At 45.0% G+C, this 17,168-nt stretch overlaps 1 protein-coding gene across 1 annotated transcript in view; it reads right to left on the bottom strand.

Moving 5' to 3' along the window:
- LOC137344792 (protein spinster homolog 1-like) overlaps positions 1-17,168 on the bottom strand; it is a 105,412-nt gene that overhangs the window by 77,047 nt on the left and 11,197 nt on the right. Inside the window, exons 2-6 of the mRNA XM_068007948.1 lie at positions 14,246-14,311; positions 10,784-10,920; positions 6,373-6,524; positions 5,762-5,828; positions 4,374-4,516 (exon numbers count right to left, since the gene is read on the bottom strand). Of these exons, the coding sequence (XP_067864049.1) occupies positions 4,374-4,516; positions 5,762-5,828; positions 6,373-6,524; positions 10,784-10,920; positions 14,246-14,311 (565 nt within the window). The remainder of the gene's footprint in view (positions 1-4,373; positions 4,517-5,761; positions 5,829-6,372; positions 6,525-10,783; positions 10,921-14,245; positions 14,312-17,168) is intronic.

Genomic DNA, 17,168 nt, shown 5'->3' with positions numbered 1-17,168 from the left:
TGCAGGTTTGGGAGGTGCTGTCGAAGAAGCCTTGGCAAGTTGCTGCAGTGCATCCTGTGGATGGTACACACTGCAGCCACAGTGCGCCAATGTTGAAGGGAGTGAATGTTTAGGGTGGTGGATGGTGTGTCAATCAAGTGGGTTGCTTTCTCCTAGATGATGTCGAGCTTCTTGAGTGTTGTTGGACCTGCTCTCATCCAGGCAAGTGGAAAGTATTCCATCACACTCCTGACTTGTGCCTTGTAGATTGTGGAAAGGCTTTGGGGAGTCAGGAGGTGAGTCACTCGCCACAGAACAACCAGCCTCTGACCTGCTCTTGTAGCCACAGTATTTATATGGATGGTCCAGTTAAGTTTCTGGTCAATGGTGACCCCCAGGATGTTGATGGTGGGGATTCGGCAATGGTAATGCCACTGAATGTCTAGGGGAGGTGGTTAGACTCTCTCTTGTTGGAGATGGTCATTGCCTGGCACTTGTCTGGCGCAAATGTTACTTGCCACTTAGCAGCCCAAGCCTGGATGTTGTCCAGGTCTTGCTGCATGTGGGCACTGACTGCTTCATTATCTGAGGGGTTGCGAATGGAACTGAACACTGTGCAATCATCAGTGAACATCCCCATTTCTGACCTTATGATGGAGGGAAGGTCATTGATGAAGCAGCTGTAGATGGTTGGGCCTAGGACACTGCCCTGAGGAACTCCTGCAGCAATGTCCTGGGGCTGAGATGATTGGCCTCCAACAACCACTACCATCTTCCTTTGTGCTAGGTGTGACTCCAGCCACTGGAGAGTTTTCCCCCTGATTCCCATTGACTTCAATTTTACTAGGGCTCCTTGGTGCCACACTCGGTCAAATGCTGCCTTGATGTCAAGGGCAGTCACTCTCACCTCACCTCTGGAATTCAGCTCTTTTGTCCATGTTTGGACCAAGGCTGTAATGAGGTCTGGAGCCGAGTGGTCCTGGCGGAACCCAAACTGAGCATCGGTGAGCAGGTTATTGGTGAGTAAGTGCCGCTTGGTAGCACTGTCGATGACACCTTCCATCGCTTTGCTGATGATTGAGAGTAGACTGATGCGTTAATTGGCCGGATTGGATTTGTCCTGCTTTTTGTGGACAGGACATACCTGGGCAATTTTCCACATTGTCGGGTAGATGCCAGTGTTTAGTTGTACTGGAATAGTTTGGCTAGAGGCGCAGCTAGTTCTGGAGCATTAGGAAAGCAAATGGTATGTTAGCCTTTATTGCAAGGGGGTTGGAGTATAAGAGTAAGGAGGTCTTGCTGCAATTATATAGGGCTCTGGTGAGACCACACCTGGAGTACTGTGTGCAGTTTTGGACTCCTTACCTAAGGAAGGATATACTTGCCTTAGAGGGGATGCAACAAAGGTTCACTAGATTGATTCCTGGGATGAGAGGATTGTCCTATGAGGAGAGATTGAGTAAAATAGGCCTATAGTCTCTGGAGTTTAGAAGAATGAGAGGTGATCTCATTGAAACGTATAAAATTCTTAGAGGGCTTGATAGTGTAGATGCTGAGAGGCTGTTTCTCCTGGTTGGAGGGTCTAGAACTAGAGGTCATAGTCTCAGGATAAGAGGTCGGCCATTTAGGACCGAGATGAGGAAAGATTTCTTCACTCAGGGTTGTGAATCTTTGGAATTCTCTACCCCAGAGGGCTGTGGATGCTCAGCCATTGAGTATATTCAAGACTGAGATCGATGGATATTTGGACACTAAGGGAATCAAGGGATATGGGATCGGGCGGGAAAGTGGAGTTGAGGTAGAAGATCAGCCATGATCTTATTGAATGGTGGAGCAGGTTAGAGGGGCCGTATGGCCTACTCCTGCTCCTATTTCTTATGTTCTTATGTATGTTATTGTTTGAATGAGGCCGGCAGTTACTAATTTCTAAGGAGCTGTGACAACCTGTCGAGTATAAAATGGGGCAAATTTGAGAAGCGTTCTTTGAGTGGAGTCAAATCGAACAAACTGAAATAAAAGGCAGGCAGATTTTAGTTGGCCTCCACAGCTAGTAAGGAGATCAGAGGGAGGCAATATGTAACAGAACTGACTACAGAACAGGGTTATGCTGGCAAGGTGGGCAGACAGGTGGCAGGTGAAGTTCAATTAAGAAATAATATAAAGTAATACATTTTGAAAGTAAGAATAAGGGAAGGACGTTGATCGTAAATTACCAGAATTTTAATTGAGTAGATGAGCAGAGGGTCCTTGCTGTGCAGATACACAGGTCAGTGCAAATGGATAAGGCCATAAAAAAGGAGAATGGAATCCTTGGTTTTGTATCTAGAGCTGTAGAATACAGAGGCAAGGAAGTAATGCTGAACCTGTACTGGACCTTGGTTAGGCTACAGTTGGAGTATTGTGTGCAGTTTTGGGCATCCCATTATAGGAAGGAAATGGGAGAGGGTCAGTGTAGATTCACTGGGATGTTACCAGGGATGAGGGGTTACAGTTACGAAGAGAGACTTGAGAAGTTAGGGCTTTTCACTGGAGCTGAGAAGGTTAAGGAAGTGACCTGATGGCGGTCTTCAAGATTATGAAGGGTTATTATAAGGTAAATAGTGAGAGATTGTTTCCACTGGTGAGATAATAATGAGAGGGCACAAATGTAAGATAATAATCACAAAAACTAAAGGGGAGACTAGATAATGTCTTTACACAAAGGGTGACTAGATTGTGCAATACTCTGCCACAAACTGTTGAAGCAGTGTCCTTAAGTATTTTTAAAAGGGAATGAGATAGTTGCTTGAAAAAGAGGAATATTAAAAGGTACGGGGAGCAAGCAGGAAAGTGGGATTAGAAAGAGAAGTATTAAAGGAGTGGGATTAAAAAGGGGAGTATTAAGGAGTGGGATTAAGAGGAGTAATAAAGGAGAGTGGGATTAAAAGGGGAGTGTTAAAGGAGTGGGATTAAAAAGGGGAGTATTAAAGGAGTGGGATTAAAAAGGGGAGTATTAAAGGAGTGGGAGTAAGAGGAGTATTAAAGGAGAGTGGGATTAAAAGAGGAGTAATAAAGGAGTGGGATTAAGAGGAGTAATAAAGGAGTGGGATTAAGAGAAGTAATAAAGGAGAGTGGGATTAAAAAGGGGAGTATTAAAGGAGTGGGAGTAAGAGGAGTATTAAAGGAGAGTGGGATTAAAAAGGGGAGTATTAAAGGAGTGGGATTAAAAAGGGGAGTATTAAAGGAGTGGGAGTAAAAAGGGGAGTATTAAAGGAGTGGGAGTAAGAGGAGTATTAAAGGAGAGTGGGATTAAAAGAGGAGTAATAAAGGAGTGGGATTAAGAGGAGTAATAAAGGAGTGGGATTAAGAGAAGTAATAAAGGAGAGTGGGATTAAAAAGGGGAGTATTAAAGGAGTGGGATTAAGAGGAGTAATAAAGGAGAGTGGGATTAAAAGAGGAGTATTAAAGGAGTGGGATTAAGAGGAGTAATAAAGGAGTGGGATTAAGAGAAGTAATAAAGGAGAGTGGGATTAAAAAGGGGAGTATTAAAGGAGAGTGGGATTAAAAAGGGGAGTATTAAAGGAGTGGGATTAAAAAGGGGAGTATTAAAGGAGTGGGAGTAAGAGGAGTATTAAAGGAGAGTGGGATTAAAAGAGGAGTATTAAAGGAGTGGGATTAAGAGGAGTAATAAAGGAGAGTGGGATTAAAAAGAAGAGTATAAAAGGAGTGGGATTAAGAGGAGTATTAAAGGAGAGTGGGATTAAAAGAGGAGTATTAAAGGAGTGGGATTAAGAGGAGTATTAAAGGAGTGGGATTAAGAGTAATAAAGGAGAGTGGGATTAAAAAGGGGAGTATTAAAGGAGTAGGATTAAGAGGAGTATTAAAGGAGAGTGGGATTAAAAGAGGAGTATTAAAGGAGTGGGATTAAGAGGAGTATTAAAGGAGCATGGGATTAAAAAGGGGAGTATTAAAGGAGCGGGATTAAGAGGAGTAATAAAGGAGAGTGGGATTAAAAAGGGGAGTATTAAAGGAGCGGGATTAAGAGGAGTAATAAAGGAGAGTGGGATTAAGAGGAGTATTAAAGGAGCGGGATTAAGAGGAGTAATAAAGGAGAGTGGGATTAAAAAGGGGAGTATTAAAGGAGCGTGGGATTATAAAGAATCGTATTAAAGGGTATGGGGAGTGAGCAGGAGAGTGGGATTGGGCTCGGTGGCTCATGTGGAGAACAGCATCAGCACAGACTTGAGGGGCTGAATAGCCGGTTTCTGGAATATTCTATGGTTCCACGTTCGGCACTGGGCTAGATGCCACATGACAGGTGGAGTTGGCTGAACCCTGATCGATTATTAGCGACAGGTCAGTTCATGTCACTTTTCCGATTTCACTCATGGATAAAGCAGACCACCATGACCTACTTCGTCATCAGATATTTGAGGTCCTGCAGCCAGGAGGTCCTGCTCTGGGGTGAAGCCTTGTGATCCTCTGAGGCTCCTCGGGGTGGATTCGGGACCAGGAAGATGAGGAAGAAAAAGACGAGGAGTCCGACACACGGGGTCACCTGTGGAATCGAGCAAATCGGGCGTGTCGCTAATTTAAATATTTAAAGTATAATCAGAAACCGGCGTCAGTATTTATTTTTCTACATTTACGGAAGGAGAAAAATGCTCCTGTGAGAGTACTTTCAGTCTAAAATAATCCCCGATAGTTAAATATTGTTAAAAGTATTCCAAAGAGCGGTCTCAAATTTTCAGTCTCCTTTAGAGACTTGGTACAGCCCAGATGGAGACTTGACAGCTCTCATTAAATGATCAGTAATCAGCATCCTCTCTGGTCTTGGATACTGATCCTGCTGCTCCACAAACCTAAAAGAGAAATCGAACCTCAGTGTATTTTCTAATACCTCAGGAATGCCGAGGTTGGTGCCCAGGTCCGGGAATTATTCTCAGGAAAAGCCACCTGCGACACAAAAAACCCCACTGTGGGGATGGGTGGGTGGAAAATTTTGCGCATAGTCTCACCTTTGAGAAGTCAATGTGTGAGACAGAGGTACGTTACTCAGGCAACATACAGCACACTCCATGACACCTACACAAAAGCATGCTAGTGGCTACCTGTGGTATTTGACACGTCTGCCTGTGTTAGGATTAGACAAAACCATTGATTAACAGCTCAGTGTTAACTGTTTACAACACCTGGATGGGCTGTGATTCTTCACTCATTTGCTGACCAGAAGGCTGGTAAAACTTCTACTCTCTACCTGTATGTGGGGACATTTGTGAGATTACAGTATCCAATTCACATAACCAGGGGTTTCATTATTATGGCCCCTGGGTCACATTATTGCATGATTAGATATTGGGCAGTAGAAGTGCACTCCCATTGTAGGGGACACAGGGTCCACTTACAGTAGAGTCCGGTGACACTGAACCTGAGAGAGCTGTTCGATAGTGTAAAGCTGGAGATAGCAAATCAGAAGCTCGTTTTACATCTCTCCCGATTTCTATTTCAATTGACTTCAGTGGAAATAACAATGGGGATATAGGTTGCCATTCCGCTATCACCCGCTTTGCACTATCGCATAAAATCAAAGTTGCCCCCATTGAGTTTCCACTTCAACTTTTCCCTCCTCACTCGTGAGCCTCTGCATCATCTGCAAGAGGATGTGGGTCTGATTGTAAGATTTCTCCCTTTTGTCGGGGTTATTTTGCAGCATTGCACTGTGAGTAGCGATAGAACTCTCCCAGAACGATTACCCCACAACAGTTAACGGGTCTGTGTCTTATTATACAACAGTTGGTCTTACCCTCATCGCCCAGTGCCAATCACCAGTCAGTTTTGTTACACTGGACCCAAGAATGTAACCCAGGCCACTGCAATAGAACAAATAAGACAAGCTTAACTTTGCTAATAATCCATCAGTGAAAGCAGCAAAGTTCACTTTATTATAGAGCCTTGTCCGGCCAACTCAAAATCTCCAAGCTGTAATGATCAGTTCCGACTTAATGTAACCTATATTAGTTCTTGTTTAATTGAAGGAAACCTGATGTGAATAACTGTGCGAACAGCCCCCTTGCAAAGGGGGAGAGGGGGTGATTGCCGCTGGACCGGGGCTGCCAACTGAAGAACGAGTGACCCACCTGCTCTGGTGGGCACCTGTGATGGTACAGGTGCCCGCCAGCAACATTCACATTAGGGGAGACTCCCCGCTCCCTCTCCCCACCCTCATCGCCTCCGGTTACTCCTTCTGGGTCAGAAGTGGAGGTTTGCAGTGGGCACACTCCAGAAAGTTCTCTGGTCTCCAAGCCGACAGAGTTATTCCCAAAGGGACCAACATACCCAGTTCCTATCCATCCCATAATTTCATCAATGTTACAAAGCATAGAAAGAGGGCAAAACCATCATTGATGCACATACCTTCCCACAGGGATCGCAATGTAGAAGATGGAGAGCATCCATGTCCTTTTATCATCTACAAAGAGGTCTGCAATGATGGTGGGTGCAATCGTAGAGTAACTGGCTTCCCCGATGCCAACAAACGCCCTGCACACAAGCAGCAGCCAAAAGTACTGAGGAGAAAAATCAGTTGGAAAAAAATAAATGATGCCTCAGGAGCAGAATGTCGAAGACGCACCAGTGAACCTTTCCCAATAGGGAGGGTTATTAAGGACTGCATCCAGCAGGTGCACAGGGTCCTTTCTCCTCTGGACTCCCGGGTTCAAAGTCAGCCCAATCCGTGAGTTCCAATGTGAAATGAGTTGAGTAGTTTCAATGGACATCAATCAATGCACTGGACCAAATTGCACACAAATTTTCACTAATCTAGCAATCACATTCAGACCCTGAGGCATGGGAATTGGAACGTGTTAAATTTTGTGCAGCTGGAGTGTTGTTTTCAGATGGTCTTTAAGACCCCTTAAGATGGAGCAGAGTAGAGGAAGTTGCTTCCTCAGCAGCACCAAACCAAACTCGGGACCTCCAACACCTAGACGGACAAGGGCAGCAGGTGCACGGGAACACCACCACCTCCAAGTTCCCCTCCAAATCACACATCGTCCCGACTTAGACATATATCGCCGTTCCTTCATCGTCGCTGGGTCACAATCCTGGAACTCCCCACCTAACAGCACTGTGGGAGAACCTTCACCACACGGACTGCAGCGGTTCAAGAAGAAGGCCCACCACCATCTTCTCAAGAGCAACTAGGGCTCGGCAATAAATGCCGGCCTTGCTAGCGACGCCCACGTCTCGAGAATGAATTTTTTTAAATGCTTTTACTCTGCATGTAGTTAGTGCTAGGGGTCAAAGGTGAAATTTTAATCCATTCCTTAACATTGATAGTCACATCATTGAAGAGCACAGATAATCACACACACATACATATATATATATATCTAAAAACTACTTAATTCACAATCTTGGCTAACTTTAAATACTACCTTGTAATGTAAACTGAATTTAGAATTCCAGCCATTAAAGCTGCTCTATGGAATAGCAATCATTAACTGTACTGGATCAAGTTCATGGCCAACTGGGGCCATCAAATGCACAGATAGCAGCTAACAGAAACAAAAAGGAAAGATCTAATTGGGACAAAAGCAAAATACTGCGGATACTGGAAATCTGAAATAAAAACAGAAAATGCTGGAAACACTCAGTGGAAAGAGAGACAGAGTTAACATTTCAGGTCGATGACCTCTCGTTCTGACCTGAAACATTAACTCTGTTTCTTTCTCCACAGATGCTGCCTGACTTGCTGAGATCCAATTGGGAAACTTTAAACCATAGTGTGATTCTCTGCTTTTAGATGACTCTTGTAAACCACATTCACTCTGCCCTCCTGTTTCACAACCTTGCTAGACCTGGACAGTCCAATTAATCTTCGAATCACTCCCAGCAATCAGTGTTCTCTCTTTTTAGACTGTGTTGTTGCAATGTTTCTGCGGAACTCATGAGAAGATATTGCCAGTCATAGTGAGAAGTAGTTTGTTCAGAATGGGATACGTCATGGGCAATTCTGGAGCTCGCTCGATTGCCTTGGCGTTTTAGAGAGGAATTGTCCAGAACTTTTCCTGAATTGGCCACATGCTTTTTTCTCTTGTTTTTTCGCCTCTCCCAGGAGTCATCATTACTAGCGGAAGGAACGTGTGCAAGTTTACACCATCTAGTGGATGGAGGTGAGCTTCAGGGGCCTCATGGTCTGTTCTAGCCCTCAGCTGTCTTGGCCCCACACTCTGGAATCCCCTCCCTAAACCTCTCTGCCTCTCTACCTCCTCTCTCCTCCTTTAAGACCCTCTTTAAATCCCACCTCTCTGACCAACCCTTCCTAATATCTCCTATGGCTCCATGTCCATTTTTGTCTGATTACATTTCTGTGAAGCACCTTGGGACGTTAAAGGCGATATAGAAATGCAAGTTGTTGTTGTTGAATGTTTAGATAATCCCAGAATTAGGTTCTGGTTGTAGGGAAAGAGGAGTGTAGTTTTTTCTCCGTTCACTAGCCAACACTATGGGACCAAAATTCCTAGCTTTTTGCAAATTTGGAAGAAATCCCTAATTTTGGTCAAAAGTACAAACAAATTCGTAGGAACATACATCCTCCCAATCTGCAGCTCCTAAGAATGAAAATGTATTCGTGCCAACAAAAAAAATCAGCCAATCACAATGCACCTACAGTAATAATCCCTTAACGGTGTCAAACAGCTATCGAGCCATTACCCAGTGTAAGGAGCAGCTGTGGAGTGCACGGTCAGAATAGAAAACTCTAAACAGCAACAAAGAAAACTCTGGTTTACTCAGTAGACACTGGACGTGCTCAGGTCCATGGTAACAGCCCCGCTCGAGAACAGTTTGAAGTGTGCCACAAGGGGGAGCCACAGCCCAGCAAGGAGTTAATGTAGTGTTACCAACGCAGGAAGTAGTGTTACCAACGCAGGAAGTAGTGTTACCAACGCAGTGTTACCAACGTAGGGTTACTAACATATTGTTACCAACGCAGGAACGTAGGGTTACCAACGTAGGGTTACCAACATATTGTTACCAACGCAGGAACGTAGTGTTACCAACGTAGTGTTACCAACGTGGGAACGTAGTGTTACCAATGTAGTGTTGCCAACGTAGCATTACCAATGTAGTGTTACCAACGTAGGGTTACCAACGTAGAGTTACCAACGTAGGAACGTAGGGTTACCAACGTAAGGTTACCAACGTAGTGTTACCAATGTAGGAACGTAGCGTTACCAATGTAGGGTTACCAATGTAGGAACGTAGGGTTACCAACGTAGGGTTACCAATGTAGTGTTACCAATGTAGGAACGTAGGGTTACCAACGTAGCGTTACCAACGTAGTGTTACCAATGTAGAGTTAGCAATGTAGGAATGTAGGGTTACCAATGTAGAGTTACCAATGTAGGAACGTAGCGTTACCAACATAGTGTTACCAATGTAGTGTTACCAATGTAGGAACGTAGGGTTACCAATGTAGAGTTACCAATGTCGGAACGTAGCGTTACCAACGTAGTGTTACCAACGTAGGGTTACCAACGTAGGAACGTAGGGTTACCAACGTAGGGTTACCAATGTAGTGTTACCAATGTAGGAACGTAGGGTTACCAATGTAGTGTTACCAATGCAGGAACGTAGTGTTACCAACGTAGTGTTACCAACGTGGGAACGTAGCATTACCAATGTAGTGTTACCAACGTGGGAACGTAGGGTTACCATCAAAAAGTTACCAACGTAGCGTTACCAATGTAGTGTTACCAACGTAGGGTTACCAACGTAGAGTTACCAACGTAGGAACGTAGTGTTACCAACGTAGCGTTACCAATGTAGTGTCACCAACGTAGAGTTACCAATGTAGGAACGTAGGGTTACCAACGTAGGGTTACCAACGTAGGGTTGCCAATGTAGTGTTACCAATGTAGAGTTACCAACCCTCCAGGATTGCCCTGGTATCTCCAGGAATTAAAGATTAATCTCCAGGACACCGCTGCGAGCAACTCAGGAGAAAAATCATTGGGGCATTAAAAGAACGTGTTTCTTTTAAAAAATTCTTCGAACACTTTTGTTTTTAGTTATAGAAGTATCAGATATAGGAAAAAAATACTGACTGTCAAGTATTATCCAATAAAGAGTCTGTTCACGTTCCGATTGGTGTGGGAAGGCTGGGCACCGCAAGGATGGACATGTCAGGTGACCAATGGCGGGAGTGTGGGGGTGGGCAGTTGGAGGCAGGAGATAATGTGATGAAACCTCCAAGATTATGTCCAACCAGAGTTGACAACCCTAAGTCGATGGCCGGAGTTTTCTGCTCCCGTGAGTTTCCGTCCATTTGCTTTCACGGTTGGAACTTCAGGGCCCGGCGAGCATAGAACCTCGGCCGATATCTTGAGGAAGGGAAGAGAGAAAATTGTGGAAAAAGTACAAAAGGGGGTGGTGGGAGGGGGGAACTTTTAAAAACCTGTGGAATTCCTTACCTCCCTCAGCCTTCCCTTCTTCCCACTCAATCTTGACATCGTGTAGTCACGACTTCTTAATTTACCTCATCTTCCCTCCTCTTCTTAGTAGGCTCCTAAATTGTGGGCCTTGACTATTTACTTGAATTCTCAACTTTTAAGAAAAGACTACTAAACATGTCAGTTGAGAAGTCCCCCACGACAGATTATTTATATGTGTAGTAAGCAGCCATCTTGTGTAGTGAAAACCAGCAGGACACAGACAGTGGCCACTTGCACGTAGGAGTACAGAAGACTAGAGTGGGAAGAATTTCATTCTCTAGCGCCAACTTTTACAAGTACATCATTAAAATAAAAATAAAGTGGCCTACGGACTGAGTGATGAACGATCCTGCCAGGGTCACACCACACCATATGAATATTCCGATGCACATGAGAATCTTCCTGTTGTACCGATCACCCAGGTAACCAAACAAAGGAGCCAACACCATGTAGCTGCAGATAAAGACTGAACAAAACAGGTAAGTCAGTGGTAAAATAGTTGTCTCAACGCCTGGCCAGCAAATTCCAGATGAGCAAGGCCACAGCAACTCAGCACTGCATCATGCCCAAAGTTCAACTAACTGTATTTAAGGGTCAGCTGTGGCTCAGTTGGCTGCACTCTTGCCTCTGAGTCAGAAGGTTGTGGGTTCAAGTCCCACTCTTGAGCATGTATTCTAGGCTGACACTCCCAGTGCACTACTAAGGGAGTGCTACACTGTCGGAAATGCCGTCTTTGGGTGAGATGTTAAACCGAGGCCCAGTCTGTCCTGTTAGGTGGACATAAAAGATCCCATGGTACTATTTCAAAGTAAAGCAGGGGAGTTCTCTCTCAATCTACATTACTGTGTGTGGGACCTTGCGATGGGCAAATTGGCTGCTGTGTTTCCTTTTGTTACAACAGTGACTGCACTTCAAAAAGTACTTAATTGGCTGTTAAGTGCTTTGGGGTGTCCTGAAGTTGTGTAAGGCACTATATAAATAAAAGTCTTTCTTTTATTCAATGGGTTCCCCCAGAGCAGCATAAAACCATATATCACAGAAGGAGGCCGTTTGGCCCATTGTCTCCTTACTGGAGCAATCCAAAACTAACCCCACTCTCTCCCCGAGCCATGTATGTTCCTCCGCTTTGAATGTTTATCCAATTTTCCCTTAAAAATGCAATGGTCTCTGCCTCGACTACTTCCTGCGGCAAAGAATTCCATGCTCCAACAACTCCCAGATGGAAGACAATGAAGGCTGTTGTTTTACTGTTGCTTCCTGTCCTTTCATTTCAAAATGACCGCCAAGGATCTCAGCAGTCAAGTGGCATTGTGAGGCCTAAAGGTGGAGGGAGAGAGGGAATAAAAATAGCTGGGAGAGAAATGGAATGGGGAAGTGGCAGCATGAGAGAAGGGGGAAGAGACATTCCAGTCAGACGTCAAGAGAAAGTCAAAACCAACAACAACAACAACAATTTGCATTTATATAGCGCCTTTAACGTGGTAAAACGTCCCAAGGAGCTTCACAGAAGCATTATCAAACAAAATTTGACAACGAGCCACACAAGGAGATATTAGGACAGGTGATCAAAAGCTTGGTCAAAGAGGTAGGTTTTAAGAAGCGTCTTAAAGGAGGAGAGGGAGGTGGAGATGTTTAGGGAGGGAATTCCAGAGCTTCGGGCTTAGGCAGCTGAAGGCATGGCCGCCAATGGTGGAGCGATTAAAATCGGGGATGTGCAAGAGGCAAGAATTGGAGGAGCGCAGAGATCTCGGAGGGTTGTAGGGCTGGAGGTGATTGCAGAGATAGGGAGGAGCGAGGCCATGGAGGGATTTGAAAACAAGGATGAGAATTTTAAAATCAAAGCGTTCCCAGACCGGGAGCCAATGTAGGTCAGCGAGCACAGGGGGTGATGGGTGAATGGAACTTGGTGCGAGTTAGGATACGGGCAGTAGAGTTTTGGATAAGCTTAAGTTTATGAAGGGTGGACGATGGGAGGCCGGCCAGGAGAACATTGCAATAGTCAAGTCTAAAGGTAACAAGACCAAGAGAGACAAAGAGAGAAAAGACAAGATGAAATATAAGAGAGAAAAGCATCATAAACGTGAACCAGTGTGGTAACGCTACAAGGCACAGTATAGAGTTGCATCCAACACACAATGTCACTGTCATCATCAGATGACACCTGGTGTAACAGGACTGTAGAACCAGTAGAAACTCCAAAGTACAGCTCAGTAACATACCCTCACTACAATAGAATTGGGAAAGTATGGTGGTTTATATACTGCTTACAGCTCCTTTACAAAGAATCCTGAGATGGTACCACTAACAACTAAAGACATCCATTTGCTGTTTTGCTCTTCCTTCACAACCCGTTAAACCCGGGATCAACGATTATGATGTAGAAAGATTAAGGGAGTTGCAATAGCTGGACTCATCAACTTGTGACCTCATTAACTTTCCAAGCAGCCCAATTAACAAGGCCTAATACAATGACCTCACTGTCAGGACCACCAGTGACAGAACCTAGCAGAACTCCCGTGGCATTGCTCATGATATGCGGTGCTTTATAATGACAGGAGCATTGTAGTATGTAATGCACCGTGTATTATTCTGCTGCTAAAACACAGCTGTGTTTAACCTAGTCTGATCCTTTAAGGCCATAACCCGAATCGCTGTAAATCCTAAGGTCAGATCGTGGTTGATTGTTGTTGGCGGGGAAAGTTTTCTGGTTGTGAAGTGCTCATAAATTCATGGCTCCGGGTCAGAAGAAACAAGCATGAAATGACTGTCTTTCTTTTAGATACTCTTAACACTTTGAAGTGTGACAGACGTGCACTAGTCAAATGTAAGACTTTACATATAAGGAGTGTTCAACGTATTGGTCCTTGAATCAGTAATACAACTTAGTACATGGATGGAAGGCTATAATAGGAGCTGTTGGAAAATGGCCAACCCTAGTCCTGGTAAATCATGGTGAATGTCCATGTCTACTCATTTTATCTACCCTACAGGTTTGTTCTTAAGTAAATACACTGTCATATTTTAAAGATTTTTCTCTTGCTTTCAGTTTTTAATTCTCTTTTTTTTTGTGGTGGATTTTAGTGCATATCGAGGTGATAACCATGATGCTCGGGAATGGATCCATTTTTTTTTGCTTTGAGTACCCAGTGCCAGCACTTCCAGGTCAAAGCCAAATGCAGATGAAAATTCCCTATAAGCATCCCTCCTTCCCATTCCCTAAACAGCCCTCTTCCCCATTCCCCCAGCACCTTCCTTCCCATCCCCCAGCAATCTTGCTCCCCGTTCCTCAAGTACCCCCTCTCCATTCTCCAATCATTCCTCCTCCCCCTTCCCTCAGCATCCCTCTTCCCATTCCCCATTCCAAAAGCATCCCTCCTTCCCAAATCTCCAAGCACCCCTTCCCGTTCCCCAGCTCCCTTTCTCCCCATTCCCCAATCACCCCCTGCTCTCCATTGTCCCAATCATCCCCTCCCAAATCTCCAAGCATCCCTCCTTCCCATTTCCCCAATAACCCTCTGATATTTATATTTATTTTAAATGCCAAATCACGCTAGTGTTTGGAGGATTATTGAGGAAGAGCTTAACACTGGCTGCAAATATCATTCAATGCATGACATGTCCCATCTTACAGGTCTGAAAAAGCTCGGCAAATAGACACATCAATGAACAGGTCCGGGTGGGAGGGGGTGGACACGGTGGGGGGGGAGGTGGTGGAGGGGGGACACCATGGGGTGGGGGGAAACACAGGGGGATTGGAGGGAAGAATGCAAAACTCTTTTTGTCTCACTTACCTGTCTGCAATAAACCAGCTGAACTGTTGCTTATTTTGAAGTAGCTCTGAATATCGTTCAACACACCTGCAAGAGAACAGCACAAACAGCGTGACTGAACAGTGCAAAGATTGGAGCTCTTAAATACAAGGGCATTGACATGGCCACCATCAGGGAACAGTGTCATGGAGGCTTGTATTTAGTTCCAGTCTCACCTATACAATCGTAGCCAGAGCATCTCCTGCAATGGTTTCTCTTCCCACACCCGCACCGTTACCTCTGAAGCCCCCCAAGGGTCTATCCTTGGCCCCCTCCTCTAACTCATGTACACGCGACATCATCCACAGACATGGTTCAGCTTCCACATGCACGCTGACAACACCCAGTTCTACCTCTCCACCCTCTTTATCGATCCCTACACTGCCTCCATGCTGTCGGACTGCTTGTTTGACATCCAGACTCAGATGAGCATCTTCGGCCCTGCCACAATGTCCATTCCCTCACTGGTGACTCCATCCCTTTTTGCGGTCACTGTCTCAAGCTGAACCAGAATGTTTGCAACCTCGGAGTCCTGTTCTGCCCTGAGCCGAGTTTTCAACCTCATACCCTCTCCATTGCATGGACCGCCCACTTCCACTTCAACATCGCCCGTCTCTACCCCTACCTCAGCCCACCTCTGCTGAAACCCTCACCCATGCCTTTTTCAACTCCAGACTCAATGGAGGGTCATTTTGACTTTGAGTAATAATGTAAAGCGGGGTAATCGAATCAGCCTCCTGTTATACATCTCACAATTTTCATTTCCATTGAAGTCAATTTGCCCCAGGCAGCCTTTAGAAAAGCTGAAAAATGAATTTAAAATATTGACCCTTTCTTTTTCAAAGGCCAACAAATTTTTTGCCCCCTTAATGTGCTCACATCCCTTTAATTTTCCCAGTAGCACTGGAAATCCCTGTCTGAGATGTTTAAGGTTTCTCAGGCTCACTCTGGCGAGCTCTCAGCACCAGGCTTTAGCTCTGAGATCAGATGTAGGGCCATCGGCCTGTATTGCTGCTGACTATCTGACCAACACTGGCCATCAGCTGATAGTACAGCAGCCACATGATAACCGTGAATTTTACTCATGCACGTCTAACTTTTTCTAGTTGCACATGTATTACACAGATGGTTACATTTCTGATGTCCAGAAAACCACAGATTTACAGCAGATCACCAGTTGCAGACAGACCCAGCCAAAAGTCTCAGAAGGTGTTTCGGAGCCTCGGGCCGAACTGTACGTAGGGTTGCCAACTCTGGTTGGACCTATTCCTGGAGGTTCCATCACATGACTTCCCGCCACCAACCCTCCCTCCCAGTCAAACAGCCTTTTTTCCCATCCCCAATATTTTTATATTAGAAATAAATGAAAGTGTTCAAAGAAAATGAAAAAGCATACAATTTTCTTTTTAATGCCCATATGATTTTTCTCCTGGGTTTGCTCACAGCAGTGACCAGGAGATTAATCTTTAATTCCTGGAGACTCCAGGACAATCCTGGAGGGTTGGCAACTCGACTTGTATCTCCAATGATCCATGAGAAACGCCAAACTCTTTTCCACCCCATTCTCACCCCGAGGTCTAACTCTCAAATGTTTTGTTTAAAGCTGTAGGATTCAAATATTCATTGTTTGGTAAATAGCCTCATAGATTCTCAAAATGCCGACAAAATAACTCATGCCGTTGAAAGCAGAGGAGATCTTTGCTGCAGCAGCAGGCTGCAAGGACCCCACACCTGGGGCAGGCAGTTGCTTTGAGAGCCTTAGCCAGGTCAGGAGTGGGGCCTGTGAAGGAAAGTCAGGTGCGGCAAGGGAAGGAAATGGCAATTGCAAGGGGCAAACATGCAAATGCAGTCACCCAGTTTTTAATGTAGTGTTACCTGATCATTGGAGACCATAGAACCATAGAAAGGTTACAGCACGGAAGGAGGCCATTCAGCCCATCAAGTCCGCGCCAGCCAAATGCAAGAGCAATCCAGCTAGTCCCACTCCCCCGCCCTTTCCCTGTAGCCCTGCAAATTTTTTCCTTTCAAGTACTTTCAAGACCATCACCCAGTTTAAGGACTATTTTCGCAACACACAATGTCATGATTCGGGCACTCAACTTGTGAGTATGGTTTATGACAGCACAATAGTTATGAGTTCAAGTCACTCTACAGCAAGTTGTGAAATTAAATTAATTGACTGGCTGTGAAGCCCTTTGGGATGTTCTCAGGTTGTGAAAGACACAATATAATTGCAAGTTCTTTCTCTTTCTTAAATTCATGAGGGAAAAAAATGACCATGAAAACCCATTAATGTCCGTCAGGGAACGTATTCTGCCATTATCACCCAGTCTGGTCTCTCTGTGACTGCAGACCACTCTGTGGGCTTCACTCTTAGGGGCTGACTTTCCGCGAGGGATCTCCTGACTGGCTGGCCGAAGATCCACAGAAACGGCGTCATTGCGGTGCCTCCGGGGAATCTGCGGACAATCGGGAGAAGTCCCATGGAAATTCATCCCTTTAATGTCCTTGCTGATAGGAAACAACTAAGGCCTTGACAGCATCGTCCGCATCCTGAGAACGATAAAAAAGACCCCTTGGCTCCTCTAACTAAAGAAGGTCAATGAAGAGGAAGTGGGAGTGAGAGATGCGAGGTAGAATCCACTGTAACCATTTTATAATTGTGTAAGTAGCTAGCCATACTTCACAAAGGCAGAACAAACCGAAATATGTAAGCCACAATTTAACTTAATCCATCCGGGTTCAGTGGAGAGTAAAATCGGACGGGGTGTAAAACAAGGGTCCGACCCATTCCCGCCAGGCAGGTTAGGTTACAATCGGAGCTATACCATTACGGTCGGATTACGACCTGCTCTAATCTCTGGTGTGTTGGTCACACCTGTGACTTTTACAATACGAACATACA

Source organism: Heptranchias perlo, chromosome 28 (genome assembly GCF_035084215.1).
Source record: "Heptranchias perlo isolate sHepPer1 chromosome 28, sHepPer1.hap1, whole genome shotgun sequence".
NCBI classification, from domain to species: domain Eukaryota; kingdom Metazoa; phylum Chordata; class Chondrichthyes; order Hexanchiformes; family Hexanchidae; genus Heptranchias; species Heptranchias perlo.
This window is presented reverse-complemented; position numbering and strand designations above follow the sequence as displayed.